General features: G+C 46.8%; 1 protein-coding gene across 7 annotated transcripts in view; it reads right to left on the reverse strand.

The window, feature by feature from the left end:
* LOC135114675 (uncharacterized) overlaps positions 1 to 14,797 on the reverse strand; it is a 143,023-nt gene that overhangs the window by 9,593 nt on the left and 118,633 nt on the right. For 4 of the 7 annotated variants that reach the window (XM_064030548.1, XM_064030553.1, XM_064030547.1 and 1 more), the window contains exon 5: positions 16 to 148. In XM_064030548.1, coding sequence (XP_063886618.1) covers positions 16 to 97 — 82 coding nt within the window. In that variant the 5' untranslated portion in view covers positions 98 to 148. The remainder of the gene's footprint in view (positions 1 to 15; positions 149 to 14,797) is intronic. The other 3 variants (XM_064030551.1, XM_064030554.1, XM_064030549.1) reach the window with 1 other exon arrangement.

Below are 14,797 nucleotides of genomic sequence, written 5' to 3' on the forward strand. Positions count from 1 at the left end.
CTATCACACACTCACCATTTCCAAGAACAAGCACCGCCACCATTACCAGCACCATCACCACCATCACCAGCACACGCGAGGGTAACCCGGCACACATCTCCACTGGATCTTCTGCCTCCACACACACCGTGGCCTGTAGGGAGACAGTCTGCGTTACCTGTGATTACCTGCCACCAACATTAAGGTAACACACGGAGGTCAAGAGCAGGCTGACCTAATTTGACCCGTCCAGGACACAATGCTGGCGACTTGAGGATATAAGAACATCATAAAATAAGGGACGCTGCAAGAAGCCGTGACATTCCTTGAGTGAAACATACCTACCGATTTCCACCTATCATCCACATTCACGACTTTGTCTAATCTTCTTTTAAAACTCCCTAATGACTCCACACTAATAGCCTGATTACTAAGTCTATTCCATTCATCTAAAACTCTATATGAAAACCAATTCCTTCCTATCTTTTCTTTAAATCTAACTATCAGCCCAAACCCACTACTTCTTGTCCTATCCTGATTACTGACCCTGAGAGTTCTGCTTATGTCACCCTTTTATATTCCCTATATAACTTAAAGACCTCCATCAGGTCCTTTCTTAACCTCTTGCACTCACCAAGCAAGAAACAGGTGCTGCCGTTTGCTTCAAGTCTGCGCATACGTATGCGTGTGTATGTGTGTGTGTGTGTGTGTGTGGGTGTGTGTGTGTGTGTGTGTGTTCGTGTGAGTTTGTCTGGGTAGAGGAGCCTGCGCTGTGTGTGTGTGTGTGTGTGTGTGTGTTCGTGTGAGTTTATCTGGGTAGAGGAGTCTGCGCTGTGTGTGTGTGTGTGTGTGTGTGTGTGTGTAATGGTGGCCACATTTCCGAGTATTAAGACGTGATCACCACCTCCAGAGCTCCGCATTATACGTTACCGAGGCTTCGTGTGGCTGTTATTGATCCACTTGTCAAGGAACTGTGGAAGGCGGCGCAACTCAAAGGCTGGCGTGTGACAACTTGTTTCTTTCCTTATGAAAGAGGAGCAAGGACAAAAAAAGTTGGAAAAGAAAAAAAAAAAAAACCTACTAGAGTGTCATTCCCTAAACTTCATCGATGAGCGCGAGTGGAGGAGTGAATCAAGAAATGTATAGAGCACGACTGTTGTCACTCATCAACACTGAAATACACAAGATGAAGTAACGTAACAGTGAGTAAGGTAAAGTGAGTAAGGTAAAGAGTAAGAGGTACTAGTTGAAAGTTAAAGAAGAGAAAACACACACACACACACACACACACCGCGTAGTAATGTGGTTAGCACACTCGGCTCACAATCAAGAAGGCCCAGGTTCGAATCCCGGGCGCGGCGAGGCAAATGGGCGAGCCTCTTAATGTGTAGCCCCTGTTCACCTAGCAGCAAGTAGGTATAGGATGAAACCCGAGGGGTTGTGACCGCACTGCCCCGGTGTGTGGTGTGTAAGTGGTCTCAGTCCTACCTAAAGATCATGAGCTCTGAGCTCTTTCCGTTGGGGAGCGGCTGGCTGGGTGACCAGCAAACGACTGTAGGTGAATCACACATCACACACATTTTATCATGCTGTACATAGTATCGATTTTAAATTAACGAAATAAAAAAAAAAACATTGCTTCAGTCTCCATCCCCTTAGTTAAACTTAATACCTAGTGCAAACAAAGCCGAAGTTAACAAGTAATTGCTTCATATTATTTTATTTATTAAATCTTAATGAAAAGAATAGAAAAGCTCGTGTACTTCTTAATAATTCATAGAAAGGACACAAGATCAACACGAAGTCAACTTTAAAGGAGTTTGCCTTTAGAATCTCGTGCCGGCGATGAGAGAAAACGAGAAAGTGTTAGTGTTTTATGGGTAACGTAAATAATTATTCCGTCCTTTCCTTCATAAACATGGCAACTCATAACTATATTCAAGTAACATAAATATAGAAAGCATCTGAATATATACATTACATAACATTGAAATAAGACTGTAGCGGTGTTTTAATGGTAACGTAAGTAATCATTTCGTCCTTAGCTTCATGAACACAGCGACTCACTCAAATAACAAATACACACTTGAGCACAGGATATACATTGCCTAACAATTGAAAGAAAACGTGGTGGTCTTTATGGATAACCTAAATAACTATTCCGTCTTTAGCTTCCTTAACACAACGACTCATAATTACATTCAAGAATGAGAAGACTTACATTACATAACAAATCCATGAAGTTAGACGTTGAGTCGTCTCCACCAGTTTTTCTCACTCTCCACCTGCTAACTCTGTACAGGGGCCTTATCCGTCCATGTATGGATGTTCACATGTATGGGGGTTCCACCCATACAGCTCTTTTACACGGGGTGGGATCAAAAGCATTTCGCCTCATTAGGTCCTCTCCTCTAACTGACTGTCTTCAGCCTCTCATCGCCACAATACTGTATCGCTTGTTGTCTTCTGCCGCTATTTTCACGCTGCTCTTCTGGTCATGCTAATTGCACGCCTCCCCTCCTTCCGCGGTCTCGCTACGCAAGACTTTCTACTTTCTCTCACCCCTATTCTGTCCACCTCTCTAATGCAAGAGTTAACCAGTATTCCCAAGCATACATTCCTTTCTCTGAAACTCCCTGCCTGCTTTTGTATTTCCTCCTTCCTATGACTTGAATTCTTTTAAGAGGGAAGTTTCAAGACACTTGTCCTCCGTTATTTGATTTTCTGTTTCGACTCTCTTTGGAACTGGTACTCAAGTTATTTTATTTTATTTTTTTTTTGTTGCCCTTGATCAGTGCACCTCTTACATAAAACAAAAAATAATAATAAATAAATAAACATATTAAATTACTGAGATGACATGTTCGTAATATTTGTAGGGAGGAACATTTTGAAAGCTGTGGACGTTCAATAATTTCTCTAGCGTGAGTCAGCCGCCACGCCAGCACTTTCTTGGCTCACATGGTTCTGTCAATACAACCTAAATAATAAGACCAGCCCTCGTGCGCCACTCACAATGCTGCCGTGATAACAGAATCCTAAATTTCACGATGTCGTTTGTCATATAAGAACATAAAAAAACACACACAAAAAAAAAAAAATAAATAAAAATAAATAAATAAATAATAATAATAATAAGGGAAGCTGTAAGAAACCATTAGGCCTACACATATCAGCCCCTGCATTAAACATACCTACCTATTTCTACCTGTCATGCATCCTCATCCTTGCATTTATCTAATCTTCTTTTACAGCTGCGTAATGACTCGGCAGTAACAACCTAGGTACTACATCTATTCTGTTCATCAACCACTCTGTATTCCTTCCTATCTCTATCTCTCTCCTATCTCTGCCTTTATCAAGCTTGAACCAATAACTTATTGTCCTGTTCTGATTACTGACTATGATATCTTAATTTTTTTTTTCGCTTCATACAGCTCTCAATCACGATACTGTGGTCTTTCATTTGTATTATTGTTTTCTCAGTTGTACTAAGAAGCAGAAACACGTAGCAATAGTAGTAGCAGTAGGAATCGCAGCAGTAGTAGTTAATAGTAGTATTTCAAGTAATTTTCAGCTAATATATGTTACCATTTTCACCAAGTCATTTCTAGTTAGTGCACGTGGTCTGTCCCTTCGCCAGTCACACAATATCTGTAACACCATCCACGCATATCACCGCTCTAGACACCTTCGCTGTAAACCCACAAGTCACGGAAACACTTCATAACGTACAGCAAATGGCGGACTCCAGCGGGACTCGAACCCAGGACTAAGAACACGGAGGTCGTCGCCTATACGCCACTCAGCCAGCGACCACCTCCTGAAGTTACTGATGCTGACGATAACAGTTAACACGAAGGTCATATGTGGTTCACGGCGGGCGGTGGGAGGCTTGGGTGTGAGCGGGCGTGGGAAACTATGAGAAAAGAGGAGGCGTGAGGAAGTAGAGTCTGTGTGTGTGTGTGTGTGTGTGTGTGTAAGCGTCGACGTGCCGGGCAGCAGGGATGGCGGAAGGTGGACTGCTGGGGAATGCAGGACCTCGAGCATTCATCTGGTGAGAGGAGAGAGCGGTGAGGAGGGGAGGAGAGAGTGGGTATGGGAGAGTAGGTGAGTAAGGTTTTCACCACCCAACCACCCAACGTCCAGGCCTCAACCACGCCCGCGCCCACTCACACCAGACAGATAGAGAGAGAGAGAGAGAGAGAGAGAGAGAGAGAGAGAGAGAGAGAGAGAGAGAGAGAGAGAGAGAGAGAGAGAGAGAGAGAGAGAGAGAGAGAAACGGGATCGAGCCGGCGCCTCCACCATTCTGTTTCCCCGGTAGCCACTGGGCCAGCGCTACCGTCCGTCGCCTCCCCATTGGAGGATTGCTGCTCCCCGCGATTTATGATTGGTCCCCGGCGGCCCAGTGGCTCCTGTGCTACGCTCCCGCGGTAGCTGATTGGTCGTCGCCCGTCAGCCAGCTACCGTCTTACGCCCCAGATCGCTACTATTGGTCGTCCGAATTTTGGGCTCCACCTTAGCGTAACCCAGAAGCCGCTACCGTGTGGCTCCAAGCAGGCCATACCTCTCTCCCTCTCCCTCTCTCTCTCTCACTCTCTCTCTCTCTCCCATACCCGTACCCCAGGGAATCACGTGATCGAAGGCGGTGGGAATCGTCCAAACCAGGAGAAATATGGGGAGGGTAGGGAGGGGAGATACAGCCTCGCACCCACCCCACCCACTCCTTTGTGTGTGTGTGTGTGTGTGTGTGTGTGTGTGTGTGTGTGTGTGTTTGTGTCCTAGTCCACCTCTCACAGCGGGGATTATAAAGAAGGAGGAGGAGGAGGAGGAGGAGGAGGAGGAAGAGCCCTTTTCCTATCACGGGACGATGCCTTTCTACAAACTCCACGTCACTCCCGTCCATGACCCTCCCACCCCACACCTCCCTCCCTCCCTCCACTCCCTCACCTGTAACACCGTGACCCAAACACCTCACCTGTCCCCGCCCCAACAGGTGTGTCTCCAAGCGCCTAAGGACTGGGCTGTCGGCGGTGAGGGTAACAAGGTGTGGGTTTTGGGGGTATTTAAGGGCGGTTGGAGTTAAAGGAATTGCTGAACGGAGAGACAGGTGTGGTGGTTTGTGGTGGGGTAGGAAGGGAAGGTTGTGTGGTAGTGTGGTGGGTGTATACGTAGAGTGGTGCTGTGTTGTGTGGTGCACTGTGGTGTGTGATGGGAGGTTTCTTGTGGTGAGGCATGGAGTGATGTCCTGTGGTGTGTGGTGAGGGTGTGTGGTGTGTGCCGGAGGGCGTGTGGCATGGCGTGTGTATAGTGCTGATGAGGAGGCGTGTGGTGTGCGTGTGTGAGTAGCGGTGAAGGGATGTGCGGTATGTAGAGACTGGGATGAGACGTGCATGCCGTGATCTCACACACACACACACACACGAGCAGGCCGCCTCCTCGTGTCCCACTCGTGCCACATGGAGGCTGCGGTAACCGAGCTTTTTTTATGTCATTTGTGAAAGAAGAGAAAAAAGAATACCTGGACTTGGGCTGAACAGGTAATTAGGGGTTGTCGGACCTCACCGGCATTTTTAGAGAGTGGCGCTGAGTGAGAGGCCGCGGAAGGGCGCCTGAGGGAGAGGATCTTCACCCTTACTGCCTGAGGGGGGAGGCGTGGGGGTAATGATGGTGCGGGAAGCGGGTTGCGTCCTTACACTCCACGCCAACAATGGTCGCCTCGGTGCCGTGTTTCCGCGGGAACAATGGCGGGGAGGCCGCGGTGAGCCTCGGGGAGACTAAACGATCATTCACGGAACAATATTATTACGGGATCACCCTTCGCACGCCGCGCACATTACGGCGCGGCCACGATCACCCACTGCCAGCCATCCACCGCTCCGCCTGCACACCCGCACACCCACTCACCCACGCCCAAACCTCAGGCCATGTACGTCCACCTCCACAGTTCACCTATACATGCAGTTACGTCCACCACGCACGTACTGTACCCTGACTCCACTGCATCCACCTATCCCTCACGCACTCGTCCACCTGCCTCATCTACAGCCTCACAGTCGGAACACAAAACATCCCCGCACCATTTGCACCTACAAGAAGAACACTCACCACGAGATACGATACGAAACGCGAACCAAACACACGTGAAAGGAATCGAGAGGGTGCAAGGGAGTAATAAAAATATACACGAGGAATATGAATTAAATCTGATGGGGAGAAATCACGCAAAAAATGGAGTCTACTGATGGTGATCGGGGGAGGCGGCGGAGACGACGTTCACTGGAGGAGGAGGAGGAGGAGGAGGGTGACTTCAGGTAAGAGGCAATCTAACGCCACGCCCGACTGCCATCCTGCATTACTAGGTGAAGGGGGCGGCGTTCCAGACTTAATTCGGGAAGGCGAGTCGCGGGGTGAAGGGGTGAGGGGTGAGGGGTGAGGGAGGGGGGAGTGGAGGCCGTCTGGCGGTGTTGGGAGTGATAATGATAGAGTCGCCGCCTTCTTCTCCACTCTCACCCTCACCTCCTTCCTCCTCCTCTCCCTAAAAATATTGATTCTGAGGCAGTGGTGGTGGTGGTGGTGGTGGTGGTGGTGGTGTTGGGGATCAGGACAAGCCAAGGCAGGTATCGCAGCGCTGCATCTGGTGGTGGTGGTGGTGGTGGTGGTGGTGGAGGCGATGCTGGTGAAGCGTGAGTAAGCGTGAGAGAGAGAGAGAGAGAGAGAGAGAGAGAGAGAGAGAGAGAGAGAGAGAGAGAGAGAGAGAGAGAGAGAGGGCGTGGCATAGTGGGCGGAGCGTGTAGCTATGCCTGGGCGGGGCTTAAGAGACAGGCCCGCCCACAGCCACTCCCTGACGTGACACTACTCTCTCTCTCTCTCTCTCTCTCTCTCTCTCTCTCTCTCTCTCTCTCTCTCTCTCTCTCGAATCATTTACACCAACAAATCGTTTTATAATTCTTTTCCTCCCTCCGTCCCTCCTTCTCTCCCTCCCTCATTCTTTCCTCTCCCTTCCTCTCCCACCTCTCCACTCTCCCCTGCAATCCTCCGCCAACATTTTCGCCTCCTCTCACTCCCCGAAACCTGTCAATTCTGCTTAGCTCTCCCCAATAGGTGGCCGGGCGGGGAGCATCCTGGGGCTGGGGGGTGGAGAGGGAAGGGAGAGGCGGATGGGAGAGGAGGAGAGGAAAAGAAGGGAGGTTAGGTAGAGAAGGAATAGGGAAGAGTGTTTAGCTATAGTCCTGTGCTTGTTGGTCCTCTCTCTCTCTCTCTCTCTCTCTCTCTCTCTCTCTCTCTCTCTCTCTCTCTCTCTCTCATTATCAAGGGTGAAAGAGGGAAGACTCTGTTACCATCAATAAGCGGGTTGGTCTCTTTTGTCGGCTAAGAGAGGAGGAGGAGGAGGAGGAGGAGGAGGAGGAGGAGGAGGAGGAGGAGGAGGAGGAGGAGGAGGAGGAGGAGGAGGAGGCAGAAAATTATGTTCATGTTGTGGCAGTAGTTGTTAGTGATCTTGTTGCTGTTAAAGACGGTGATGACAATGATAATAATAATAGTAATAGTAATAATAATAATAATAATAATAATAATAATAATAATAATAATAATAACAATAATAATAATAATAATAATAATAATAATAATAATGTGTGTGTGTGTGTGTGTGTAGCGGGCGGAACAGACAGTAGTGGGCGGAACAACAGGAATGGGCGGGACAAAATCTGAAGTGGGCGGGACACAGACAGCAGTGGGCGGGACAAAGCCTGAAGTGGGCGGGACAGAGACAGAAGTGGGCGGGACACAGCCAGCCAGTCTTCCTTTCCTTATAAGCAGACTCGGAGTGGTGGGGATCAAGAGGTCAACCCCCCAACCCCCCCTTGCCTCTCCCTCCACCCCTCCACCCCTCCCCCTTCAGGGCCGAGACCCAACAAAGACTTGATGGAGACGCCCTTCCTCCCTTCCCCCTGAGTCCCTTCCCAGGTTAGATTTAAGGGTTTCTAAAAAGACAGACGCTTGTATGAAAGCCTACATCTACATTTATAAGAGAAAAAGACAGGATATTTTGTACCTTATGGACGGGGAAGATCAGTCTGTCAACGTGTCTACCTGTCTGTCTGTCTGTCTGTCTGTCTCTCTGTCTGTCTGTCTATACGTCTATGGGAGTATGAACACCTGTCTGCCTGTCTGTTTACCTATTTACCTTTTAAGTTTATGTACGTTTGTTTGTTTACATATCTATTTAACTATCTATCTAGCTATCTGTTAATCTATCCACCTCTCTATCTATCTATCTGTCTATTTGTCTTTCTATCTATCTATCTCCATTTTTTCCATTTATGTACACATTTACTCATCTATGTGTGTTACCTATCCATCTATCTACGTATCATTCAATCTATCCATCAATTTAGCAATACACCTGCTTCTACCTGAACCTTGAAGCGTCTAAGGTAGATCTGCAGTGTCACCAATAGAGACGTCACTACGATTCAGAACAAGAGGCACGTAAAAGATGTCACTTCCATCACTTGCCTAAGAATAAGATAACATTAATATTAAGAGAAGGATCAGACTACTCTCTCTCTCTCTCTCTCTCTCTCTCTCTCTCTCTCTCTCTCTCTCTCTCTCTCTCTCACGATGAAAACTTTATTAATCTCCCACGTGCACGCTTTGTTTACATCGAGATCAGCTGATTAGTAGGAGATCGAGGCGCCATCTCTTATCATTTCTATTAACTAATATTGCAACAGTCTCGTATGCATAGGAATAGAAGAGAATGGCCCGTTTTCTTTTGGTAGTTTATATGAGTCCTCCCGATTTGTCTAGTGTGTGCAAGGAATGGAATACGCAAGATTTTCGTAGAACAGGAAGATAGAAAAGCATGAAGGCTCTCTCCCCACCCGCACAGTTTCAAGTAATGTTCCAAATGTTATTTATTTATTTATTTATTTATCCATTTCATATATAGTGTATTTTTTTCTTTTATTCACCTTTTTTGTTTGTTTTCTTTGTGTATTTGCATTTACTATATTATTCTCTCTATCTCTCTCTCTCTCTCTCTCTCTCTCTCTCTCTCTCTCTCTCATCTTAGTTTTTTGTTAATTTTTCGTTCTTTAGTCATCTTTATATTTCCCTTTCCTCATAAATATATACTCTCTCTCTCTCTCTCTCTCTCTCTCTCTCTCTCTCTCTCTCTCTCTCTCTCTCTCTCTCGTTACACGGTTATTTTTCTTTTAATTTTCTCCTCACTAAATTTCCCTGATCATTTAGTTTTCTTTCGTGTATTTACACTTACAATAACCTCCTTCCTTACAGTGCATCCCCCCCCCTCTCTCTCTCTCTCTCTCTCTCTGGGTGGCTCGGTGCCCGCCCCGCCGCCGGACAGCTCCCACCATTGTCCAGCTCCGGCCACAATTAGCCGAGCTTCACAATGCAACTGATACACATCTTAAGGCTTCATTAGGCTGATGGCCCTGGGAATTAGCCGTGAATTATCACCTGTGCATTAACCGCTTTCCCCGCCCGCCCACCAGACCCCCAGTCCACCACTCCGCCAGCCCGCCAGTCCACCAGCCCGCCAGCCCGCCCGTGAGGTAAGCCACAGAGAGAGAGAGAGAGAGAGAGAGAGAGAGAGAGAGAGAGAGAGAGAGAGAGAGAGAGAGAGAGAGAGAGAATATTGGTATGTGAGGAAAGAAAACGTTAAAGATAAGAAACGATAAATTAACAAAAACTATCATGAGAGAGAGAGAGAGAGAGAGAGAGAGAGAGAGAGAGAGAGAGAGAGAGAGAGAGAGAGAGAGAGAGAGAGAGAGAGAGAGAGGGACTGCACTACTTGTCTCAGTAATAACAACCCTTCCAAATCACGCAATTATACGCGCTAATCTGAATAGCGTATGAAAGATGCGAAGAGAGAGGGAGGAGAAAGAGAGGGAGAAGCAGGAGAGAAAGAGTGAAGGAGAAGTAGGACAATACGGGATGAGAGGAAGAGATAAATAGCAGTGAAAAGAAAAGGGGCAGGAGAGAAAATAGTTAATTAAGAAGCAGGTGATTTGAATATGATAAAGAATGTAATGAATAGGAAAATATTGAAGGGGGTTAGGAAGGAAAGGAAGGGAGGAAGGAAGAAAAAGAAAGAAAAGAAAGGAAAGAAAAAGAAAGAAATAAAGAAATAAATAAAGAAAGAAAGGATGGAAAGGAAACCAAAGAAGAAAGAATACGGTGATATGGAGGAGGAGGAGGAGGGAGGAGGAGGAGGAGGAGGAGGAGGAGGAGGAGGAGGAGGAGGAGGAGGATTAAAATGAAAGAAATGGAGAAAAGGATGTTCATAAGGAAATAGGAAAAAAAAACAAAATTCTAACGAAAAAAAAAACAACAATGAAGACGATGATGATGACAACAACAACAACAACAACAACAACAACAACAACAACAACAACAACAACAACAACGATGATGAAGATAACGGCGATGATAGCGTCAGTGGCGGCGTCTCCTCCCCTTCGCGTCCCATCCCTGCCCCTCCCATCACCGCCGCCTCGCCTATTATTTCTAAATTAGCGTTAATTGCCTATTATGGAGAGAGAGAGAGAGAGAGAGAGAGAGAGAGAGAGAGAGAGTCAGAGTCCCCAAGGCAAACAGTGTCCTTCCCCTCCTCCCCTTGTCCCTCCCCGTCTCCTTTTTACAAGCTCCCCCTCCTCTCTCCTCTTAGAAGTTGAGGGAGGGGAAAGGGGAGGAAGGGGAGGAGGAAGGGGAGGAGGGGAATGATCGGGCACCATCTTGTTATCGAAAAATCTTAAGGGGATGTACAGGCTCACCCGGGTGGTCACTAGGCGCTAGGAGAAAGGGGAAGGGGGGAAGGAGAAAGGGAAGAGAAAGAGGAAGAGAGGAGAGGAAGAGAAATGGGAAAGGGGGGAGTAAAGTGAGAGGAAGAGTAGAAGAAAGATGAAATAGAAGAGGTCGTGGTGCTGACATGCAAGGAAATATGGGGAGAAAGAAGGAAAAAGGGAAGAGGAATGGGGAAGAGGAAGAAGAATGGGGAAGAGGGGAGTAAAGTAATGAAAAGTAGGGGAAGAACGAAAGAGAAGACGTGTGGTGTTGATATGCAAGGAAAGATAATCAGAAGTATGTGAATGAGGGGACGGAGTAGGAAGGAGATAGGGAAGGTGAGGGGAAGGAAGGAGAGAGGTAAGAAGGGAAGAGGAAGGTGGAAGGGGTATAAGCGAGGGGAAGAATAAAAGAAAGAGAGAGAAATATGTTATTGAAATGAAATAAAAAAATGAGGAAGGTGTGAATGAAGAAAGAGAAGGAAAAAGGAAGAGAAGTAAAGTAAGGGAAGGGAAGAAGGGAGGATAGAAAGAAGGAAAGGAGGGAAGAAAGGAAGGAGGTAAAGAGAAGTAAAGGATAATTATCAAAGTCTTTTTCTTGATCGTCTCTGTCTCCTTTCCTTATCAAGAGAAACGGGTAGGGAAAAAAACAGAGAAATTCTGAACAAAAAAAATCGTTTTGTTACACGAGTAAAGAAATAAAAGAAGAGAATTGCAATAACAAGAAATAAACGAGACGAAACGAAAAGGAAAACATAATAATTAGATTACCAGAGAAAATGACAAACAGGGGAGAAAAAAGTGAGAGGGAGACTTTATCGAGAGAGAGAGAGAGAGAGAGAGAGAGAGAGAGAGAGAGAGAGAGAGAGAGAGAGAGAGAGAGAGAGAGAGAGAGAGACAATACGAGGAAAAGTCAGGGAAGTGATGATGATGTGGAAGGAAGTGGGAGACGATGCGCTACTGGAGACGTGAGGGGGAAGATGTTAGGGTGACAGTGACAGTGCTGTGGGGGAAAGAAAGAGGGAGGAGGAGAAGAGAAGGGAGAACCATATTCTGCGTTGCACATCCACTACTCTCAAAAAGCTTTACGTAGTTGAAATGCCACAGGTTTTTAAGAGTGTTTTTACGGTTCTAGTGACGGATGAACAAGATTTAAACATTATTATAGGAAAAAACACTCTTGATAACCCAGCTCATCATCTCTGTGGCCTTTGAAAATAGCCGTGGTGGGAGAGGGAAGCGTTTCAGCATACGATACTTTTTAAAGGGCTCCAATTAAAGCTATACAGGTTTTACGAGTGTTTGTTTTACGGTTCTAGTGACATATTAACAAGATTATCACATTATTAACAGGAGAAACACTCTTGAGAACCCGGCTAATCATCTGTGTGGCCTTTGAAAATAACCGTGGTGAAAGAACAGAGCTTTTCTTTATACGGGCTTATGGGAAGATGATGTAGGAGGGTATGGGTATCCGGAGGGTCAAGGGGAGGTGTGGGTGGTGGCGTAGTGGGGGGAGGAGGGGGAGGTGGGGTCCAATATTGACCACCCAACACAGGAGGGTCGCGTGGGGCACCTCTGGACAAACTGGCGAGGCCGCGCGTTGTGTTGACACGGCCAGCATGAAAGGCGCCGCGCAAACACACACACACACACACACACACACACACACACACACACACACAGAGAGAGAGAGAGAGAGAGAGAGAGAGAGAGAGAGAGAGAGAGAGAGAGAGAGAGAGAGAGAGAGAGAGAGAGAGAGAGAGAGAGAGAGAGAGAGAGAGAGAGAGAGAGAGAGAGAGAGAGAGAGAGAGAGAGAGAGAGAGAGAGAGAGAGAGAGAGAGAGAGAGAGAGAGAGAGAGAGAGAGAGAGAGAGAGAGAGAGAGTCTACCTGTACAATGCTTAATCACACCGAGGCAGCTTAATCCCTTCATGTTTATCGGCGGTAAAAAAAAAAAAATTCACTTCACGTCAATTACAAAATCAACCTAAGGAAAGTCCACGATTTTAATTAATATCATGAGTCACGTAATTTTTTTGTTTACAGAAGAACAACCAACAAAACACTGACCATTTAAATACATTAGATACTGACTGAAGGAAAATAACCTTCAAAAAAACCTATCAAAAAAGAAGTTAAAAGAGAGAGAGAGAGAGAGAGAGAGAGAGAGAGAGAGAGAGAGAGAGAGAGAGAGAGAGAGAGAGAGAGAGAGAGAGAGAGAGAGAGAGAGAGAGAGAGAGAGAGAAAGAGAGAGAGAGAGAGAAGAGGGTAGAGAGAGAAAAAAACAAGAAAACAGGAATTATGAAGGAGGAAGATGGTACGAGTATGAAGGATGGAGAGAAGAATGAAAGACGGGGAGAGAGGGAGGGAGGGAGGGAGGGAGGGAGGGAGGGAAGGAAGAAGGGAGGAGTATGCGCAGGACCAGAGGAGGAGAGTAGGAGAGGATGAGGAATGAGACACGGGACGGAGGTGAGAGAGGCACCACAAAACTCCCCCTCGTCCCCTCCCCACTCCCTCCTCCCCCCCTTACCTCCCCACATGGTCTGAGCACACTGTACCTCTCCTTCTATTACTATTTCTAAATTCCAAAGTGTTCTGTCCTATATACTTATCCTTCGTTCCTCCTCCTCCTCCTCCTCCTCCTTCTCCTCCTCCCTCTTCCTTCATTCATACCATAATCATCGCATTTTCGTCATATTGATCTTGTTTTATCACTCATCTACACTTTTTATCTTTTGTCTTTTTGTTTCTATCTGTTTTTCCGGTGTTATGTCTTCTCTTCGTCATGTTCATCTTATCCTTTTATTTTTTTGCTTTCGTGTCATTATTGCATTTTAGTTTGTCATTTTTGTATTTTTCCAGTGTTATTAAGTTTCCCCTCTGCTATACTGGTGTTTCATAGTTCGCCTCTTGTTATCTTTCCAATCTACTGTACACAAACTTTCATTTCTTTTTTCATGAATTTTCTGGCCAATCTTCCAGTCTCTCTCTCTCTCTCTTATTTCATTTTAATTTCCTAGTTTTCCTTGTCCATCTAACCTTGTATGTATGTATGTACGTGCAGTCTTCTCCCGTGCGTTTCCCTTGATGATCCTTCGCTTCGTTAATCCTTCTCGTTTATCCATCCTCTCCTCTCCTTACCTCTCCTTAATTCCTCCTCCTGCCTCGCCATCATGAAAAGGATTTACACTCGACGCAGAGATTGTGAATTTTTAACGTAATGTTTTTTTTTTTCGTCTTTTTTTTACATACTGTACGTTGTGTGTGTGTGTGTGTGTGTGTGTGTGTGTGTGTGTGTGTACGGGGTCATAGCTCAAATTTTGGCAGGTGTCTCCGCCCGCCCCTTGGTCCTCCTCCCTCGCCTCCCCCTACTCCACTTCCTTCCCTTCCTTCCTTCCTTCCCTTCCCTCATCCCTCCACCCTCACGCCCTCATCACCCCAGCCTCCACCCAGTCCACGCCCCCCAATCACCTCCCTCCTCCCTCCGCCCCTCCCCCTTTCCCGGCACCCCGCCCTCGCTGTTTATGTGGTGGGGGGAGGGAAATGGGGGAGGGACTGGAGGGGAGGGGAAGGAACCGTCGGGGAATGTAGCGAAATGCATAATAGTAAGGTTTTCTTGAGAGAGAGAGAGAGAGAGAGAGAGAGAGAGAGAGAGAGAGAGAGAGAGAGAGAGAGAGAGAGAGAGAGAGAGAGAGAGAGAGAGAGAGTTATTCCCTAGGTTTCATAATTAAGATGAAGACTGACCTCTCTGTGTGTGTGTGTGTGTGTGTGTGTGTGTGTGTGTGTGTGTGTGTGTGTGTGTGTCTAAGAGTATCAAGGAATTAAAGATTGAGATGACATACGTTAGAGAGCGTCAAGGCGCGTGTGAAGAAGTGCGTACCAATGGCAGAGTGCGTCAGGATGTGCGGGGGAGTGTGGTTCGAGTGGCAGGGTGCGGGAAGATGTCTGTTAGGGAGACTGGGAGACTGTCAGGATGCAGGAGGGGTGAGGGTGGAGGCGGGGACGTCAG

The sequence above is a fragment of the Scylla paramamosain genome, chromosome 28 (genome assembly GCF_035594125.1).
Source record: "Scylla paramamosain isolate STU-SP2022 chromosome 28, ASM3559412v1, whole genome shotgun sequence".
Lineage (NCBI taxonomy): Eukaryota > Metazoa > Arthropoda > Malacostraca > Decapoda > Portunidae > Scylla > Scylla paramamosain.